Source organism: Zonotrichia leucophrys, chromosome 6 (genome assembly GCF_028769735.1).
Source record: "Zonotrichia leucophrys gambelii isolate GWCS_2022_RI chromosome 6, RI_Zleu_2.0, whole genome shotgun sequence".
Lineage (NCBI taxonomy): Eukaryota > Metazoa > Chordata > Aves > Passeriformes > Passerellidae > Zonotrichia > Zonotrichia leucophrys.
In genome coordinates, this window is record NC_088176.1 from 12,369,751 (window position 1) to 12,391,477 (window position 21,727).

General features: G+C 39.0%; 1 protein-coding gene across 1 annotated transcript; it reads left to right on the top strand.

Moving 5' to 3' along the window:
• Window positions 1-352: 352 nt before the first annotated feature.
• PCGF6 (polycomb group ring finger 6) lies at window positions 353-21,689 on the top strand. The gene is made up of 10 exons (XM_064717106.1): window positions 353-755; window positions 1,684-1,783; window positions 3,035-3,131; window positions 3,617-3,672; window positions 4,564-4,623; window positions 5,229-5,337; window positions 7,296-7,323; window positions 7,871-7,969; window positions 14,119-14,205; window positions 19,433-21,689. Exons 1-10 carry the CDS (start codon window positions 453-455, stop codon window positions 19,481-19,483), a joined length of 990 nt encoding a protein of 329 aa, XP_064573176.1. The 5' UTR covers window positions 353-452; the 3' UTR covers window positions 19,484-21,689.
• The last annotated feature ends 38 nt before the right edge of the window (window positions 21,690-21,727 follow it).

The window sequence follows — 21,727 nt, forward strand, 5'->3', positions numbered from 1 at the left end:
TGTGGATGCCCAGCCCTGGAAGTGTTCCGGGACAGGTTGTATGGGGCTTTGAAGAATTTGCTTCAGTGGAAGATGTCCCTGCGGAGTTTGCTTCAGTGGAAGGTGTCCCATGGCAGGCCATTGGAACTAGATGATTTCTAAGGTTCCTTCCAACCCAAGCAATTAAACGATGTTATAGAATTAAAACCATATTTTGAATGAAACTGGTATTGTGTGATTGACAGTCTTTCGGGAAAAACTAAGCGTTCATTGGCGAGTCGCTTGGGGAAAAAAATTAAGGAAAAAAAATTCCCAAACCGTGGGGCTATAAACGCACACCGGTTGTGGCTCCGCGCACGTGCGGGAGCGCGGCCTTGCGTTCTGTAGAACTACATTTCCCAGCGTGCCCCGCGGCGTTCCTACGCAGGCGCCCCGGGCCGCGGACCGACCCGTGCCAGCCCCGGTCCGTGGACATGGAGGGAGACACCGGATCCGGGGTCCCGGCGCTGTCTGGCGGGGATGCAGCGGGCGCGGGCCAGGGCCTGGGCCCGGCCGATGAGGACCGGGACATGGAGGGGGCCCCCAGCTGCTCGGGGTCGCGCTCCCACCCCTTCGAGTTCGAGCGGGGTCGCTCGGAGTCCAGCGGCGATGAGGACGACGACGACGAAGACGACGAGGAAGAGGAGGTGGAAGAGGAGGAGGAGGAGATGGAGAGCGGCACCAGGGCTCGGTTCGGAACGGATGATGGGGAGCTCGACTCGGACGACGACCGGGAGGTAAAGGGGGCGGGAGGGTGCCCTGGGCACGCCAGGCCCCTCTCCCGGCGTGCCCCGCGTGTCATAATGGACTTTTTATTATTTTTACTTCTTAAAAAATATTATTATTATTATTGTAATATTTATTTTATTATTACCTGAGTTCGCTTCATCTGTCTCGTTTAAGTGAAGCCCTTACAAACTCTCCGCGTGGCTGAGGGTGGTAGACGGTGGCACGTGGGCGAAATGAATGCTGCTATTGAGGGAAAGAAAGCCCTTTAGTCGGCCTTTGAGACGAGGGGAAACGTAAGAATCTAATGTGTCACCTCTTTCAGACACATCTCCGACCGACGCTATTGAGGAAATTTGTTCTTTTTTGAAATAGTGTTATTCAGCCAGGAAAGCTGTTGTGGAACTACTTGTGTGCATTCCCGGTAACTGTTCTTCATGACCAGGATTCAAAGCAATGAGATTTCAGCCTTTGATTCTATGTGTATTGTATATTTCATAACTGTGTGTACAAACAAGAGATGACTGCCTCTTGTCATACAAACTCTCTCTATATCTTGATTTGGGACTCCAACTGAGCATTGCTGAGCATTTTTAAATGATGATGTTGTTTACCACCTGTATCCACTTCAAGCTTGCTGAGTTTATCCAAAAGAACTTTTTCCAGAATGATTAATTGTTTAAAGTTTTCTTTTTAGGTAAGATTCATGAAACAAATTGCATTACTGTTGTCAAAAAGCTCAATTTAGAAGACTAGGTAAAAGTCTTTAAAAAATGAGCTCTACATGAGAAGCAACTGATCTGTTAGGAAAACCCATTCCTGTAACATACCGATCCCATTTTTTCCCATGGTTGTAAGGCTGTGTATTTTGGAAGCTGCAATCAAGGAATTTCATGGCTTAGCCTGTGTATTCAAGCTCTCACCAATTTTTGTTTGCAGCGTATGATAAACCTCGCAGAGCTGACCCCCTACATCCTGTGTTCCATCTGCAAAGGTTACTTCATCGATGCTACAACTATTACAGAATGTCTGCACACCTGTAAGTATCAGTCAGTATTGTCTGCCTAAGGGTTTAGCTGCAAATTCAAACCAGTTCAGCTGTTGAAATGTTCTGAGTTCAGAAAAATAATTCTCTGTTCGAAGTGAATGTGTGTTGTGTTTATTCTGTTCCTTAAGCAAGATATATTCAATCAATCAATCATGAAGTCAGCTTTCCATATTAAGAAGGAAGATGATATAGGAGAAGATAAAGCCCAAGTAAGACAAAAGCAGAGCTACTACATACATTTTCTTAATTATTTTTTTTAATAGGCTCTGGGAATTTGAGTGTATAACTGAGCAAAGGAAGTTGAGTGGCTTTGCTTTTAATGGACTGGAAAGTTTCCTAAGCTGTTATTTAAATTCACAAAACCCCATAAGCTCCTGTGGAAGTACCAGTACCAGTTCAGATACAGAAACAGTGGTCTGCACCCGTGGCACAGTTTGTCCATAATCTGATGAATGGAAGCAGGAAGGAAATGAATAACTGATTTCAATGTGGTTGTCTTGTTATTTTTCCCCCTGGATCCTAGAGCCAACAATTTTCCCAGTGCTAAAGAACTGTTTTCTCTCCAAACTAATAAAACAGCTTTTGTGAAGCTGACTCTTTCAGCCACAGCCATGTTCATACCTGAATCCGAGAATCCTGGTTTACTAGATCTCCCAAACATTCACACTGCATAGAGGGAAAACTTTCTTTTTCTTTTTCCCTTTTTTGGAGCACTGCTCTCTAGTTTGTTCTATAGCACGAAGTATTCAGCACACTTTGCAATTTACAAAGAGGCACAACTGTTACTAAGGACAGCATAAAGTTGCAAATGCAGCTGTGGTGGTGTCTTAGAACTCTCCTGGTAAGTGTTACAGAAAAGTTTCCTCTGTTCAGGCAGATGGGGAGCTGACTTGATAATAGGTTATTTATTCTAGGTATTTCCACTTAATGGCATTTTTCCAAGTTTTTAAAGGACTTGTAAAACACAATGAAAGCGGCAGAGTTATGATTTCTTGCCTTGTTTTTACTGAAAGTGTTTGTAGGGTGCTTTTCAGCAGTCAATATTCTGCCTTAGCCCTGCTTGTGTTCTACATGCACATTGAACTCTCACTCTGCATCCATTGGATTAGGAGTGTTCAGTGACTTCATTTTTGTCTCTGACAAATGGTGTATGGCAAGTCTGGGTGTATTTACCCCTTCTGCCTGAACAGATGGCACTGTGTAATGGACATGTGACTCCTGTGGGGTTTCTTTTCTTTACAGTTTGTAAAAGCTGCATCGTGAGACACTTCTACTATAGCAACAGATGCCCAAAGTGCAATATTGTTGTGCATCAGACACAGCCCCTCTATAATATCAGGTAATAAATTTGTCCCATTTTTATAGATTTGCTACTTGCTTTTAAATGTTTTGTTCTACAGACATGCAGTGCTCTCCTATTTTAAACAAAGGAATGGTTACAAGAAACAATTGTGTTCTTTACTAGTATGAGTTTCACCACAGTAATTAAGATAAAAAGTCTCTATTGTTTTATCTAGTTTGTATCCATTTCTAGGGTTTGTTACCCCTGCCCTGGGTATTTTTTTGCATTTGCTCAGTGTTACAGGCAATACAAACACTTAACTATTTGCTTTGATTTCCTTTTACAATTAAGACTTTTTGGTATGGTGTATTTATTAACTCAAAAAACTGAGTTTTGGTTTTTTGAGCTGATTATGAAGGGTGGTGCTGTCACTCCATGCACATCCCATTTCAATGTTGTATTTGGCATCTTTGTTACAGTTTACTGAAACAATTTTGCCGTGCACCAAAGACTCTTTTTTTTTTTTGTTTCCTATTTCATAGACTGGACCGACAACTGCAAGATATAGTCTACAAATTAGTTGTCAATCTGGAGGAAAGTAAGTCCCTTTCTCTTTTACATTACTATCTAGAGATTGAAAAGAATAGAAAAAAGAGTAATTCAAAGCCTTGTTACTTCTCTGGACTCTTCAAAATAGTTTTGTGATGTTTGGTTATAAGTTGTAATTAATTAACTGTGACAGCTGGCATCTTTCTGGCTGCTAAATGCTATTGTGGTAGTGGTGTGTACCTTTTCTCATGAAACACAGCTGTCACTGTTTCCAGATAAACATGCAGATAATATTTCACAATTTATTCCTCGTACTTTAGTAGAACTATAAAATATCATTCTGTGTAAAAAGTTCACTTGGCTCAGGAGAAAAAAATGCCAAGACCAATTCTCTCAAATGCTTTTATCTTTTCCTCATTGCCATGTTACTTGCCTGATTTTAGATGTGTTTTCTGTCTCATTTATTTTCAACTTTGGGAGCCAATGATCCTTCACAGTCCCCCTGGATGGGCTGAGTGAAATAACAATCCAGTGGATATGTATGTACTATTGATGGTATTGCTTTGTATACCACGAGCACATATGTAAAAAATATATGTATATATAAAAATATATGTGTATATACAAATGTAGTATAAAAAGTACTGTGCTCTGTGTGAACAGGTTATAAAGTACTGTGTCGTGTCACAAGGCATGACAGCCAGAAGGATATTAGTTCTTGCCACTATTTCAGTATTATTTATGGCCAGTTTCTCTGATTTTCTCCCAGTTTCTACTAACAAAATTTTAGTCAGGGTTTCTTAAGTATGTCAGCCTCATGAAATACTAGTGATAGTGAAGGTCTGTGAAAAGTTTTTGCTGCTCTAACCATTGAAAATTGGTCAATGAGAATGGATATTCTCAGCATCTGAAACGTTTCAGTATTGTGCATTTTTTTCAGGAGAGAAAAAACAAATGCATGACTTCTACAAAGAAAGAGGATTAGAAGTACCCAAACCAGGTAAGCTGTAATCACTTTAAGAAACACTGTAAAGAAAATACTTACCATATCATTTATTCTTAAGGGCTTTCTTTGAAGTATTAGTTCACAACTGAAAGTGGAAGTACTGCTGGAAATATGGGATTCTTAGTTATTTGGAATTTATAACTTGCCACAGATCTCAGATTACAAAAATAGATGAATTGGCAGCACTTAAACCCTGATCACGGTTGAATTATTTTAAACTACAAATTTTGCTTACAACCAGGAAATATATATAAAATGTGCCTTAATGTTATTTTCTGGCTGTTAATAAGTAATAGACATTACAAAGGAATAAAAGGGAGAGCTTCAAAGTCTGCTGAACAGTGGGGGACTGTTCTAAGTATTTTGTGTCTTCCTATCAAACAAAGCTCTTTGGAGAGTGCTGTGCTGAAAGCTATTAAAATTCTGATTCAGATACACAGCACAGAATGTAGGAACAGCTGATTAGTAATAAAAAAAGAGGATGAATTGCATAGGCTTTTTTCCCTGGTGAGCTATTCTGTTTTGCTCAGTGCATGTTAGTATGTTATGCTGCTTTTATTTCAAGTTATCTTTGCATTTTGGCTGCTTGAATATTTTAGCTGTCCCACAGCCAGTTCCACCGAGCAGAGGAAGACCCCGAAAAGTTCTGGGCTCAGTGTTCCAGATCCCACCAGAACTTGACATTTCCATACTTCTGGAATTTATTGGGTGAGTTGTGGGCAAATGTAAGAGCAACTGACTGACATGAGGGTGCTGCTAGCATGTGAGGAACCATTAACTGGCTCTTGGTTTTCATTAAATGTGCATTTCTTCCATCTCAAATAGTAGTAGGAAGCCAGTTTTAACTTACAGTGTGATAGTGACAGCCAGCTATGCGCAGGTAGAGGATGCAGATAATTAAATGTTTAAGATGTATGCTTCCTAGGAAGTATAGTTTTAAAATGTAGATGTGTTTTATTTTCAGCAAAGTCGCGCAGTCTCAGTAAACTGAGCAGATAAACCCCTGTCTGTTCCAGTCCCTGATCCCTGATCCCTGTGGGTGGCAGCACTGTTAATGCTGGATGTGCTCACAGGAAACACTCAGTGGCTTTCAAATAATAGAAACTTTTTAACATTGTGAATACACGTACTTGCCTTAATTTCAGTTTTCATTTTCTTCATGCCTGACTTGCAGAAGTCAATTTAGACGTCAAACCTAGTAAACTTGTGTCTGCCTGATAAACAAGATGACTTTCGAATCTGTTATATTTGGTTTTTTGGTAGTTTTATTTTATATGTCCAGCATTGGCAGCAAAGCAGGTAATACTGTGTAAATATCATCTATACCATATGGAACTGTCCACTGTGGGTTTTTGTGGTTTTTTTTTAGTATGGAGGGAAGCACAGAATGTTTCTAACAAAAAAAAAAAAAAAGATGGCTTAACACCATCTACTTTGTATTTTATTTTAGTGACTTTTTTAGCCTTTGATAATTTATATTGGCAAAATCAAAGAGATTGTCTTGGCAATGAGAAATTAATAAAGCATTTTGAAGAAAGAAAACTTGGACTGGATTGGACCAGCTAGAAGAAATTGTTACCTTGAAAGTCTGACTGTCTACATTGTGTCTCTACAGTTTATAATGTGGTCACCGGTGGCGGTGGAACTGTATCAAAGAAAATGACAGCTATAGTGAAAAAGCTTTGTTATGTTTGTTTCTTAGTTCATGACACATTTACTTAGCTGTGTCTGATACCTGGTACATATTTAGAGGTGGAGGTACTCCATCATTGTAACTTGAAGTGCCACATTAATGTGGGGTCTGCACAAGTGTTTTATTTGCTTGCTGTAGCAAGTGGTCAGCTGATTTTAGGAATGTTTTATTGTTTTGTCCTCTCCAGTGCAATGAAAATACTGAAGCGCTTCCTCTCTCATATGTACATACTTGCTAATGCAATGCAAGAATGATGAAATGTCATGTATTGGCCTTAATTAATTGAGAAATTTTCACATTGCACTACAAGAAGGAGATAGGTGATCAGTGATGGAGCACATGCTCAGGCTGTGCAAATCAGTGAACCTTGGCTGAAGCCAGCTGGAAATTTGGTTATTTGCCACCTTTGTATGTATTTCACATTCCAGAGAAACACATGCTGCTTTCCTGAGTTCCTAGATAGCATTAGCATTAATATTGTCATATGGACAGTCTGGAAGGCCAGCATCCTGCCCAGGGACCCCTGAGGTGGTTGGGTGTGTTCTGTCAGTAACTTCTTAGGTACTGTCTGTTAAGGTTCCAAATATCAAGGATCATGAAGCAGGGAGGTTTAAACAGCATCAATATTGCAACCTAGGCCTATGAAAATTAAAGTTATGTTGTGTTTAAAAATTATTTTAGCCTACACTGGGTTTTATTCACATTTTATGTAGAGAAATCTTGACATCCTAAATAGCTGAATTTACAAGAAAAATTGAGCAGAAATACAAAGGGTAGGAGAAAATGATACATCAATTCAGTCCAATATTATTTTATGTATAGCAATTTAATGAAAGGAAGAGCCTCAGTTTGGAAAATAAGTTGGATATGCAAGACTCATAAATCACTAAGTCACTGTTATCATAAAGAGTTTGAGGATATTAATAACTTACAATCTTAGCGATGTTGACTATTTACTCTTCTGTTTTTTCAGAGCAAATGAAGGCACAGGGAATTTTAAGGTACAAATATTATTAAATTTTTATGTTACAGTTTACTTCAGGAATAATTATAACCTGAATATATTTAGTTTGGTTTTCTTATACTGAGTGCAGCTGGAGCTTTTATCAGAATAATAATAACCAATCTTGTATTACAGTACATTTCAAACCTATTGTTTTATAACATCACACCTACCCAGCATTTTTTTTCTTCTTTTTATCCTCATATTTCACAGTATTTTTTTTTTCATCTTCAGTATCCCCTCCTACCCTTTCTGTCTCATATTTACCCTTCTTTCTGCCTTGTTTACCCTGGGGTTTTTGGGCCACACAGAACATGGGACTGTTTAAAACATTTTAAAATAATCAATTGCTTATTAATTTTTAAATGTTTTAACAGCACCTGGAGTCTTAATACATATTTCCTGTGAGGTAATGTGCAGGTAGATCAGAGAAGGGTTCAAAAGTGTAAGCTGTTTCCCTGTTATTGGGCTGTTGCTTGACTTTGGAGTTTCTGAGGGATTAATGGCAAAATCTTTAACTTAAAATCTTTATTTATTCTGTGCAGCCTTTGGAAAAGAAGTTTGTGCGTGTTTCTGGGGAGGCAACAATTGGACATGTGGAGAAATTCCTCAGAAGAAAAATGGATCTAGACCCTGCTTGTCAGGTACATCCTTGTTGTAGCAGTCAAAAGTTGTCTGTGCTTTGGACAGACATTTCCATTGTTCATTAGATTCTAGGAGTAATGCTAGAGTTTCTTATACAGTAAGGATTAAAAAATTAATTGTTTGCAATTTTGTGATCTGCAAGGAGCAACTCTTCTAACTCATTTGCAACCTATTCAGATTTTCATAGTACTCTACTAACTGGACAGAATTTCTAAAGTGCCTTGTAAAATTTCAGCCAAAGAAATTCAAAGCCAGGAGATTCTGCTGTTTCAAATGTAAAACTAGACAGGAAAGTGGGAATGTGGGAGCATGCAAAGGCATGATGCAACTGCTGCAAGGTGAATAATAGTAAAATTTAACTGAAGGCAAACAAGGGCTAAGAAAGAATTATACTATGGATGGATGTGTTGAAATGTGTATGAATGCAACTACAGACACTTTTCTCCAAATAAGAATTCAAAGGAACAGAATATGGTACAAAAGAATTTAGCTTCATATTTCTCAACCATTTTGAGTGGAACTGTTTGTCAAAACCAGTTTCCAATTCTTCAGTGTATTTCAGCAGCCATTCAGTTGGGAAAGTGCAAGAGTTCTGTAGTGTGTAAATAATTCTTAAAGCTGTCAGTTCCTGGAAGATCAAGCTGATGCTGTTGTGAATAGGCAAATGGCAGAAGTTTAGTGCTGGGTTTGGAGTTAGGGCTGTTTTTATACAGCAGTAACTGTGGGACAATTCAGCATGACTGCTGTGCCTCAGTAATGAGTATTCATGCTGCTTACCTTTTCAGTGGTGACAAAGCAAATCAAATATAAATTATTCATTCTGCAGAGGAATTAATGTATTTTTATTTGCTGGTTTCCTCTCAGTGAGAGTCTGTGGCTTTTACATGGTGGTGACTTGATATTCTAAACAAATACAAGTATCCTCAAAATGAGGCTGGAGAAACTTCTTGCATTATTTAGTTGTTGTTTATTTGAGGGGAAGGAATTGTTTTGTTTGTTTGGATTTTTTTAAATAGTACATCAGAATCTCAATTTTCAGGAACACTGAGCATCTGTCTTGTAAACTGCAGGTGTCCATCTTTCAAAATCACCCCAGGCCTCTGTGCTGGGTGTCTTCCAGATTGTAAAGTCCTAAGATCATCTGCTAGAGAATTTGGGATTTTTTCACTCATTAGTTACTTTCTATTTGGACTTTGCCAGACAGGTACAATCCCCTTTGGTTAAATGGTTAAATGTTACTAAATCTCAAAAGCTGATGAGTTCATAGGTATCCTTTCTCAAGACATTCTTGATGCTGAGCCAGTCACTTCTATCTCTGCTAGTATCTACTTTGCCATTGTGTAAGGTGTAAAGCACAATTATTGGCTGGTTCTAATCCTTGGTCTCTTCTGTGCAAGCCCTGCCTGTTTGGAGGAAATGATAAATCTTCTTTCTTCTTCAAACAGATGCCTTGGCTGCCTTTTTTTCCTCATCTTAAATGATGTGCTCCCATTTTTTTTTTTTAGCAAGTATTTTTTGGTCATTGGAAACCTGCAGTTGATTTTTATGCCCCAAGTCATGATTGTTGTCTTGATATCTAGGCTCATCTTTAAAAAAATTGGAAATTCAGGAAATAAAGCTGGAAGTTTCTTTCTAGCCTGTGATCATTTCTTTGTCATATGGAGACTAAGATTAAAGGACTGTATGTACTGAGCTGTTACCTTCTCATGATAGTACACAGAGCTGAAGCTGATGGTTTGTTAGTAAACATGCAGAAAGTGAAAGAGATGTCAGACATGTCATTGAGGATTAATTAATCCTAATTAATAAGACTAATGAATCATGTCTTACTCCAGCTTCCCAGGATGACTAATAAACTAAAACAAAATTAGGGAGAACCTGATTCTGAATTAGCACAAGCAGAAAAATTTAGAGAACTAGGTTACAAGCCATATGTGCAAGGAATTTAAATGTAGAAGATTCTTTGCTGCTTTTTTTAGTTTGTTCTAGAAATTTGGAAGTGTTGAGGACTGCAGTGGTGCATTTCCTGTCAGCTTCCCCAAAGTATGTTAAAAAAGAAATAGACACTAACTTTGGACAACAAGCTCTTCCTTTTAATATTACTTCTTTATTATTATTTTCCAACTCTCTTCATTACCTAAAATAATAGATTTTTATATAAACTGTCTTGAGTTTGGTGTGTTTAGCTTGGAACAGGAGTCCAAGAATTTGGTTTCCTTGGAAAGCTTGGAAGTTTCTTTCAGGAACTTAAGTTTCAGATACATTGAGCTAAAATGCACTACATTTGCTGTACTTTTTACTACCTTTACCTACAGAAAATTTATTGCAGCAGTGTTGACTTGTGTCTCACTTGGGACTTAAGGGACAGAGTGTTTCCTCCTTTATCTCCTCAGTGTATCAATTGCATTTTTGGCTTCGTTGCTGAAACTTCTCGTAAGGACACTAGGTGTGGTTGTTTTGTGAGTGCAGCCAGTTCCTCCTGAATATCACCTGAGTTTGACAGTCTGCAAAGGTCCTGTTTGAGAATGTTTCAGTCATTCCCTGTTAGAGCTCATTTGGTGACCAAGTGATAGAAGGTATGTTACTCACCCCCTGAGCTCCTGGCTCTGCTTGGACATCTCTGACTTAATCTTTTCACATGGAGTTTGAGCTAATACTTGCCCTTCTTCATTGACCTGCACAACTGCAATGGATTTAGGTTAATGAAAATGTGAAATAAGCCATCTGGCTCGTGTGTGGCAGTATATATAGAAGTCTAAAAGGCAGTTTTGAAGCTACTGCCTTTGTTCTTTTTTTTCCCTATTCTGAGAATTCAAATTGCTTTCAGACTTCTGTAATAGCGTTTGCAAATGGATTATGATTTAGATTCCCTAGTTTATCTGAAGGTTAAGGCTTCATTTATTTTTATCTACCACTTGAGCTGGCAGACTGTAGTTTCCTCTTTCTGATGTTTTGTTTTGAACTCTATGCTTTGGGCAATGACTAATTTTTCTGTATGTGTTTTTGTGTACTTCTAATTACAGGGTCTCTCTTGAATATTCTTGCTGGAATTTGGGAGAGGGTGAAAATTTTTTTTAGAAACTGAAATTGCCAGTAATAGCTAAGTAGGTAACATCTGATAGGAGCTAAATGCAGCTTGTGGTGTTTGGAATCCAGTAGATTCTTGTCTGTGGCATCAGAAGTTTTCTTTAGAGTGTGATTTCCTTTGAGCTCCTCCTGCAAAATTCCTTCCTGCTATTTCTTCTGTAAGGATGAGAGAAGCTGCTGAAAGACTTGCAGCTCAGCTACTTGGAATTCATTAATGTGGCTGATGGAACAGAAATGTTCTGTTACCAGATGTGCATTCCTAAAAGTGTGTGAGCTGCAGTCTGGGGGGACACTGGGAGAAAGGACTCTGTGCTCATGCACAGTGCAGTTGTTGATGCAATTTCTTTATGCCAGTCTTGGACCTTGGAATAAAAGCATCCAGGGCCTCTGGAAAGTAAACAGCAGGTGGAGGAAATGGGAAATTCTGACAGCTTTATAAATAACTAGCTCAAATACTCGTGTCAGTCTCTAAAACTTTGTGTTTTCCTTGTCCTTCCCTAGGTAGTATGAGTTGGTATAGAAAAAACTGATTGAAGCCTACTGTTTTCTGGGCCACATTCTCCCTTAGGATGAGTCTGATGTGACGTGTCCCTTGCATGAACTTTTTCTATTTTTATATCTGTCTTACTTAGTGAACATGAATTTATAATAGTCTGTTGTGGTGGCTTTTAGAGAAGTAGCTCTAATAGCAGACATGTCACCAAAAGAAAAGAAATGGCATAATGCAAAACCTACTTTATTTTAATAAGAATTTTTTAACAGAAATGATTGAGTATTCAGCAGATTCATGCTTCCTTTCAACAAAATGTCAAGCTGCAGTTACTGCTGTCTCAGGCAATCAGTAGTAGTTGGCTTCAATTTTACCAGTCATTTGAAATTTTAGTAAATTCATAGCAGTGATGGTGCTGGTGCCTCTTTTGTAATCCAACATATAAATTCCTGTATGATACAAGGATTCCTCTGAGACACATTTCACAGCTTACTTTTTGCACTGACCTGAGATTTATTTTTTCATTGTATGTTTTATTCTCTTGTCCTTATAGAAGAAGTGCTAGTATAACAATTAGCAGGCAGAATTTCAGGCTTTGTGGCTGGAATTAGGAGATTAAGCATTTGTTATTCAGAGAACTCTAATACATTAAATGTGTGTGAAACTTGTCTCAATTTATTATTAGACACTGGCTCTTTAATGACTGCTGTTTGAAACTGGAGCAGCAGGTAAAACAGTATACTTTCAAACAAGCATTCTAATTCTGTTTTGAGAGATTCTCAGCAGCTGTGACTGTCTATTTGCATCCTGTATTGGTCAAACAGATTAGATTTTCTATTTCTGTAGAATATATGAAACATTTATGTGATATGTTTCATTGGGAGCAAGATTGAGTTTTCAGTGCCTTATGCTATAAAAATTGTAGAAGTAAGCTTACAAGCAAAAGTAATTAAACTCATGTGCCTGGAAAGCAAAGCAGTCATGTTTGTCTTCCTGCAGTAATAACTGTAGAGGTTAAAAATGCATGGAAGATAGCAGAAAGAACTGCAGACAGTTTTCCAAAAGGAAAATAAATACATTTTTTGAGTACTACGTTAAATGCATCAAGTGTTGATGTTAAGTATATGAGTATATATGGATCAATAGCTAATCAGTATTTACTATTATGTCCACAAAATTTTTACTTCCTGTAAGCAAAAAGCAGAAGTGCTGCTAAGCAGGTTGCATCTTCTGCACATTAAGAATCAAACACAAAGAGAGTATTCTGCATTATTCTCATACAATATAGGTGGTGCAATAAATTAGCCCTTTTTGAACCTCTGAGGAGTAGAATTCCTGCATTCCCAAGTCTCAGAACAATGTGGTCTGCCAGCACAAATCTTACTAAATCTTTCCATGAAGAACAAGAGAGAGGTAGTGGGTCAGGCTGCAGAGGAGGATAAATCTGGGGGAGTGGAACAGCTGCAGCACAGAGCACATCCTGTGCTGGATGGTGGCTGTATAAACCAATACATCATGATACTGCAGTTGTTCCCACTGCTGCAGGGGCAGGGCTTAGGCAGTCCCTTGAATAAAGCTGTGGGACTGCTCATTATCAATGCTCTTTATCTTCAATTTTGAGGTCTTGTCAATTCATAGATGAGAGCACTCTCATTTCCTTATCTAGAAATTGCTCATAAGGGAATTGTAAGCAAGCTCCAGTTGAGAGAGAAAAACAGTGCTGTGTTAGCTGCTCTAATTTGGAATGTTAGAGACTGGATTTACATTATACACTGTAAATACATTATGTATAAAGGTAACTTTATAGAGAAGCCTATTTTTCATAATAATCAAGACAAGGAATTCAAAATACCTGATTAATGTTTGTGTTTTCCACAAAATTACTGGTTTTGTGGGTAGTTACTAAACAAGTGCCTCCCATGGAATTGCAGGCACCACTGACAGAGTTCAGCTGCAGCAGAGTACAGTGCATGGAACTGCTGAGAATGCCCTGCAGCTGCACCCCAGGAATACTGACTGAGTGCATGCTGAAAGGGAACTGTCATGTAATGGCTGACAGTGGCATGCACCAAGATGCTCCTTTCTATTAAAGCACTTCTTCCAAAGTATTAAGTGGAAATAGTCAGGTGTTTTCTCCCCTGAGATAAGGAGGAGAGTGGCAATGGCTCTTTTTTTTTTTTTTTTGGTGGCACCAACAAGTTTCCCTCTTTTGCAACTGATGAATGATGGCAGATGTTTGTGTGGTTGTTCTAATACATTATCTACATTCCCATTAAATTCATCACAGCTATTACTAAAGAGCTTGTTTCAGTGGACACACCAAACTGAGAGAAACAATAAACTGTCCTCTCTGTTCAGCAGTGAGCCTGGTCAGGGCCATGAAAGGCTTTAGGGCAGTGCAGTAAATGGTAATGCTGTAAATGGTAAATACATTTGGACAACAGAGGCAAAGATGGCTTTAGTGTCTAACATGGCAGCATTGAACTCTGCTAATAAAATTGAAAGGGCTTGGATACTGTTTTGCCACTCCAAAGGCAAGTTGGCCTTAACCATGCTTGTGTTTTTTCCCAGGTGGATATAATCTGTGGTGATCACCTGCTGGAGCACTACCAGACACTGAGGGAAATCCGTCAGGTCATAGGAGAGAGTGCAGTACAGGTATGTGGCAGCTGGGCTTTGTTCCAGGTTTTCTGTTTCCAAACAGAAGACCTCTCTTAAGCCCTCAGGTAGAACCAGCTTGTTTGAAGAAGCCACTAGGAAAAATCTCTCCAGTTTATTCAAAATCATTTTTATCTTGTAAGTAGAGTTGACAAAGTGCACCATGTTCTTCTTGGTCTCATGATGTTCTGGATATGAGGGGTTTTTGTTGGGTTTTGTTTTGGGATTTCCCCCCCCCCGCAAAACAAGTTGCTACCTTACCAATGATAAAATGTACCAGCCATTCTTTCAATTAACATTCCTTGTTTTTCCTGTCCGGCAATTGCATCTCTGCAGGAAATCAGAGGACAAATCCCAAATAAGGTTATCCTTTTGACTGGGTCAGGAAAATAAACTTGCTTATAAAAACACAAACCACAGATAGAGGGTAATGAATGCAGTAAATGTGCTTGATGCATATTGTATTGGCTCTGGTCACAGCAGGAGTGTATGGCCAGCTATTTCTTATTGAAAACTTGCTGTCTGTAGTGTTGCTGGCTTTGCAAATAAGAAAGTATTTTTTAAAATTCTTTGTGAATCTTTTCAAAGCATCTTTAAAGGACCACACCATTTTAGAAGTACTGCAGAAACAATGAAGTACTCTGCCAAGTGCATCGTTGGATAGAGATGTAAAATTGTGATATATGGTAAATTGTATCTTAATCTGAACTAGGAAGTCTGAAAAGTTATTATTAAATACAGTAGGAAGAAATAGGATTAGGTTGGTATTTTTTTTTGGAAAGCAATCTTAGCACATAGCAGAAGGGCTAAAATAGTAGCAAGATCAGCTCTCCCCACTTGTTTGTGCACACACATGCACAAACATTTACATTTAAAATTCCTACTGAGCTCTCATGCTACAGGAAGGCTTCTGTGTTGGAGGCAGGAAGTAAAAAGCTGAATTTGAGATCTCTTGAGCTTTGCGTCACTTGTAGCTGATTTGAATCACTAGGAGGGGTCCAGGAGTCAGGGCAGAGGTGTTTGGCTCATGTTAATATTGGCAAACATTAAAATCTGTGAGGCTTGTGCTGTTTCTGCAGTTGAAGGGAATAAATTCCACACCTGATGTCTTCGCTGGTTTATAATAGCATGAAGAAGAAATGAAGATGTAACCTAATCCAGTTTGGGGAGCAGGGGATAGAAACTGGGGGGAAGTGGGTACTGGTAACCAGTTTGTTTCTGACACTATGAGTCATTGTAAGTAAATTCAGCAAGCAGCACAAAGTGATGGAAGTACTCTCTGCTGAAAGCTTCACTAAATGGCAGGGGATGATACATTCCTCAGTCCAGGAGTACAGTCACATGTATGGTTTTAGACTTGAGCTTAGCACAAAAGCTTTTCATATATGAGAAATGGTCTTGGGGGAGCACTTCAATGAATACTGCAGCAGTTTCATTTCTTGTCAGAACTGGGTCTGCCTGATTGATGTTTGGTGATAAAGCACCAGTCAGCAGCTCCACAAAGAGAGCAGTTGCCTTGGGATGCATTCTCCAGTGATGTTTCAAATCTCATTTATTGCCAAATCAGTATGCTAGCAGTTAATTCTCTCAAGGCTTCTCTATTGGACAAATAAATAGAAAAGAAACATCTTGGCTTATTGTGAAGTCTTGTTCTTTCATTGGCACTTTCAACAGAAAATTTGAAAGACCAAGTTCATCTTTATTTTCTCTTCATGTTGTTAGAAGATCTCTAAGGGATTCCAAATAGTTACAGTTGCAATGTTGCTTCTTTTTTGATATTGAAAAAATTACATTTTCATGTTTTTTAGTCTAACATAATATTTTGTTTTAGAAATCAAGAGGGTGCATTTCTACAACAAAAAAAAACCTTGGGAAATATTTTTAGATAATTGAGCATGAAAACAATCCCAACGAATGGGTCAAATCTAAAATGGTGAGGGTTGTTTGTTTCTCACAGGATCTGAAATTCAGTAAGGGGCACAGTTCTCCTGGCCAGTCAAACTACAAGTACAGAGGAGCATTTGATGAATTTTACATTAAACTCCAAGGGCATCTTGTGCCTTTGTAACTTTCCAGCCTTTCCAAATCAGTGTTGGAGCTTGAATGTCCCTAACAGCTCTCACCAGAATGCTGAGACACTGTTCAATACTGCTGCTGTCATTTACAGGTTTCTGAGGTTCATTGTAGATGCTTCATGCAGAGAAAAAAGCTTCAGTAACTACTTCTGTAACAAAAAGTCATTTGAAGGAATAAACATTGGGCTCTTGTATTTAGATGAGTACAACCACTGTTACAGGAGAAAAACAGCTGCTATTCTGAGTCACATTTTTCACTTGCAAGTTCATTCATGTCAGCAGTTATTCTTTTTGCTGGGAAAAGTGATTATAAAAATGCAGATAAGTTTCTCTTTGGCAAATATATTAATTATAACGTGCATTCTTTGGTAGCATTTGCAGCATCACATATGTTGTGTGATTTATTATTCTGAACCATAATCGCTGTGGTGCTCTTAGTGGCTTTTACTTACATTGAATGGTTCTTAAGATTTGTTTGTGAAGATTTTGGGTGTTGTATTTATTTTTCTTTTTTTTCCTACTGACTAGCAGTGTGTAATGATGCCTTAGAGCCTGAGTAAATGAAAGTCTCCTGGAAGTGCAAGCTGGATTTTAGCTCTTCTGGATATATTTCTGCCTTTCCAACAAGTGTGGGAAGACCAAATGTGATCTGATCATAAAATAAATATTCCTGACACTGGTCCCCTAGTAACCTATTTGGGTTGTTTTAATTGGGTAAATAGGCAACTAATTTTAGTAGTTGAATGTAAGCAAATAACATGTTCATTTCCGATAGTTGATAGAAGGCTAAAAAAGAATCAGGAATAAATCTTGTTTAATCTTGTAGATGTCAAGATATTTTGACATTTCTGAAGTTGGGTGGTTGGTTAAATCTTCCTAATTAGCTGAAAGTAGGATTTCTAGCTCTGTTTAGGGCAAAAACATAAAAAACTCACTGACAGAATTTATATAATAAGAAACAACTTTGCTCTTTTAATTTTTTAAACAGTGTAAAACTGGTGGACTTTACTGCAAGGAGTGATCAAAGACACAGAGACTTCTAAAGGCTCAATTTTGTTACCAGGCATTGAGATCTGCCTGTAATTATGAGTTTGATCAAGTAGCTGAGAAAGGAAGCTTGTTATTAACTAAAAGGGAATACAGCTTCTTCCCAGTAGTACCTTCCTCCCCTCTGCTGCACAAATGCAACCTGATCCAAGCTGCTGGTTGTTTTCACGTGTCTAAAACTGGGCCCTCTCAGAGTTCTGCATCACTGATGGATATAAAGAGCTCACACATGGGAGAAGCTAAAAGGAGTAGCTTCCTTGATGTCCTTGGCCCTTGGCACAGAGGTTTGGCAGATTATAATGGTCTCTTTGTAGCTCTCACCTTTTTGTAACCCAATGCTGTTGTGCTGGTTTTTTGGTCTCCTGAGCTAGGCAGGAAGAGCTGTGCTCTAATTTAATTACTGTGACCTTCTAGCACACATTTCCTATGGAAGTGTTTTACTCTTTGCTATGGGGTTATTGAATTTGGAAAGTGGGGCACTTTTTGTTGCTGCTGCTCTTAGAACATCAAAAGGGGTGTGTGCTCTGATGTTTTGGGCTGTCAGTTCCACTCTGAAATTTATAGCTGGGTGTAACAGGTGGGATCCTTTGCATTTTTTGTAGGCCAGGGTCACAAATGTGTGTCAAAGGACACTGGAGAGTTTTGCTTTTCTTTTGTGCTTGAGTTAGCCTTGAGATTTGTAATGGGCAGTGAGAGCTCATTCTCTGTTTGGGCTTCCTTTTAATAACAGTATCTAGAGAAAGCAGCTGAGCATAGATAGAAATGTGTAATCCTTTACAAGTGAATAATTACAGAGTAAGAAGTGCCAGTACTGGGGTAACTCTCAACTTCTCTTTGTAGAGAAGGAATTGCAGTGGTTTTGGCCTTAGGTTTAACAGGGCTATTTCCTTTAAATGTCCTACTGTCAAACGTACCACTTCAAAATTATTCATCAAAGAATACATTGTAGCATTTTCTTCTTGTATAAATATCTATTTCCTTTAAGAAACTGGAAAATAGAGGAAAAACTGGTTTTGACCACAATTTTTCTCCAAAAATAAAGTTTTGAATGTGTCTTATTTGCTCTTTTGAAGGAACAAATGGGCACAAGGAATAAGTACCTTTGGGAAGGTATAACAATGTTTTCATGTTCCAAGAGGTTCCTGAGTAACCTCTTAGAACCTGTTCTGCCTTGCAGTGCTGCTATCCCAATTTATGCTGATCACCTAGTGAGTTAAAGCTCCTGTATCCTTTCAGGAGTTAGCAATGAGTTCCTGGTTATTAACAGGGTAGGAAGATGAAGAAAAGTTAGTGAGTTGGTACTTATACATTATCTTACAGCCTGTGTCTTAACAGGTGAAAACATCTGAAGTGAAATACAGTAAAAATTCTAACACATCAGTTGGTATTAATGTCGTTCTCTCTTCACAAAAGAACTTTTTTTAAAGTCTGTCCATATAAGTATGTGTAATGCAATGTCAGATTCCCAGTGGCTCTGTGGTGGAAGCACACTAAGTGCTAGGCCTTTCAGCAGCTGCCTGTGAATTAAGTGACATAAGACTAATGGCTCAGAAGTGTCCTGTTTCACAGGTGAAGGGATTTTTTATTATGTCAAGCAGTCTTTGAAGAGGAGAAACATGAGTTAATAAACTAATAGTTTGTCATTTGGAGGTTTTTTAATCCAATTCATTTATTACTTAATAAATGTATATAGTGGTAGTCTGGACTCTTGTGCTACAACTTTTGGCAGCACTTTCCAGAACTACTTAATGGATTACATTTTTTTCTGCTCCACAATGCCATATGGAAATCAGCATGACTTGTAACCAAGAGCCTATTGTATGATGATAATGCCATTGTAGCTTTATTATAAAAGCACTACCAGATTTTACCTTTTTTTTTTACCACACTTTTCCATCTCAAAGAGGAGAGGAGAGTACAGTTATTTGAAGTATTTTGATACTTCAAAGCTTGCATTCTCCATATGGAAGGGACACAGTATCAACTGGTGAGGTTGTGCCTGGGGTCCTGCCATGCAGCAGCTGTACCAGCTGGTGACAGAAATGCCTCGGGGAGAAGGAAAAGTGCTACTATGAGACATCTTCTTTTCTTTCTCTTCTCTCTAGGATGGTCTACTTGTACTGCACTATGGCCTGGTGGTGTCTCCACTAACTTAAAGGCGTCTGGAATATCAGAAGGCAAAAGATTCTGAAGTCCTGGAGCTTCTTCAGTGCTGTTTCTCACCAAAGAAGCCGTCGTGTTTCCTGTGGCAGGAAGCGAGTGAAAGGAACCACCACTCACTGCTGTGTGCTTGTAGTGTAACCTCTGACTTCACCACTGCAAAAACTTGCAGCTTCTCTAAGTACAGCTGTAGATGTTGCTATGCTTCATGTTACTGATTACTGTCTTCAAATTTCACTCAGCTCAGGGAAATTAAATGCTCCAAGTAGCTAATTTTTTTTTTACTTTCTAAAACCACAAGATTTCACAGGGTGAACAGCCTTTTTTTCCTTATAAGCTCTGAGATTTCTCTGGCTGTCTAAGTGTCTAGCTAGAACAGTGCTCTCAGGGATGGTCTTCAATGAGCAGTATAGTTTGTTTTGGGGAAGAGACAGTCATTTGCCTAAAAAAAATATACTGTGATCATCTGCCTTTGGATGTGATTTGGGGAGAGGAAGGAAACTTCAGAAATGCAGACCAAAATAGGTAGAAAATAATGCAGCATAAGCATTGTTTTTTGAGAAGTAGCATTAAATTTGTTGTTTTTCTTGAAGAAAGACAATTTTGTTTGCACTGGAAATATATTTGCTGGTAGTTTGGCTTATACCAAATGGTGGATCATGCATCTCTAGTCTGAATGGAGATGAGCTGGCTGTAAGCTGGTTAAACTATGCATGGAAAAAAAAAATAAAAGTAGCACCTCTTTCTACCTGCTTGCTGTATATAAAGTAATCACTGTCAATCTGCTATCATGTAAAATCTGTCAACTGATTTGACTGTCAGACACATAAATCCATTCACTTTAGCACATACCTCTTCAGCAGCTGTGAAAATGGTCACTTTTTACACTCTTTCTAAGGTGTTTTAGTGCATTGTAGTGGAGATCAGGGTTAAGTAATGTAATACCTGCCTGTTACTACCAGATTCACAGTGGACATTAGGTGACTTTAATTTTAACATGTTAAAATTAGGTTTGGTGACAACTGTAACACTTCAAATTTTCTTCTGTGTGAAGAAGCATTTGTGCAACATTAAGGACCAGAGGGCTCTGTGTGTTATGCTCATGCTGCATAGTGGGTCATCAGTGTGGGGATTCATGAAAGCTTCCATTGGGCACCAGGCTCCTTCCCTCTCCTACAGTCAGTGCAGGGAAAGGGAAGAGATTCCTTTGTAAGGCATTTCAGAGCACCTAAGTTACAGCAGCATAGAACTGTTAGGGTTGGACAGGCCTCTGGAGATCATCCAGTCCAACCTCCCTGCCAAGGCAGGGTCACCCAGAGCAGGAGACACAGGAATGTGTCCAGGTGGGTTTGCAATGTCTCCAGAGAGGGAGACTCCACACCCTCCTTGGGCAGCCTGTTCAGTGCTCTGCCACCCTCAATGTAAAGAATTTCCTTCTTCTTTCAGATCCCTTTCTTTCAGTCAGCTGGTGAGGCAGCAGCAGCAACTGAGCTAAGTGCAGGGGTGAGGGTTTGACTGAGCTGTCCAGGGGTTCTGGAGCTTGGGGACACCTGAGCAGTGACCCCAAGCTCCATCCAGACCTGGAAGCCCTTGGCAGCCAGTCAGGCATGGAGGGCACATTGCCAGGAGCAGAGAGGGACATTTAGGTGTCCCTAAGGAGCAGAGCAACCCCTTGTGGCCTCTGCTGAACCCTCTCCTGGAGCTCCTTGTCCTTCTTGCACTGAAGATCCCAGAACTGGGCACAGCACTTGAGATGTGGCCATGCCAGGGCTGAGTAGAGGGGTAGGATCACTTCCCTTGGCCTGGGGCCACTCTCTTCCCAAAGCACTCCCAGATTCCATTGGCCCTCCTGGCTGCAAGGGCTCAAATGTGTTTGTTCACTGTCAGCCAAAGAGGATTGGCATCCTTTTCTAAAGAAAGCTTTCATGAATCCTCCCTCAGGTCTTTACAGTAAACATTGTTTTGTCTGTGAAGGTGGCACCATAAGAAAAAAAAGAGTTTTGTTTGAAGTAACTCTCATGATGCTTCTAAATATGTAACAAAAAGCCTTTTTAGCTACAAACTCCTATTTTACCTTTAAAGTTTATATAAAAGTAGTGTTTAAAATGCAGCAGAAAATGAGATTATTTTGTAAACACCTTGTGAGTTGTGTTAATAAAAGATTATATATTGTAACAGTAAAATAAACTTTATTTTAGCCAATTTAAAATTGAGCCCTTGTGTTTCTATGCCATGTTTCC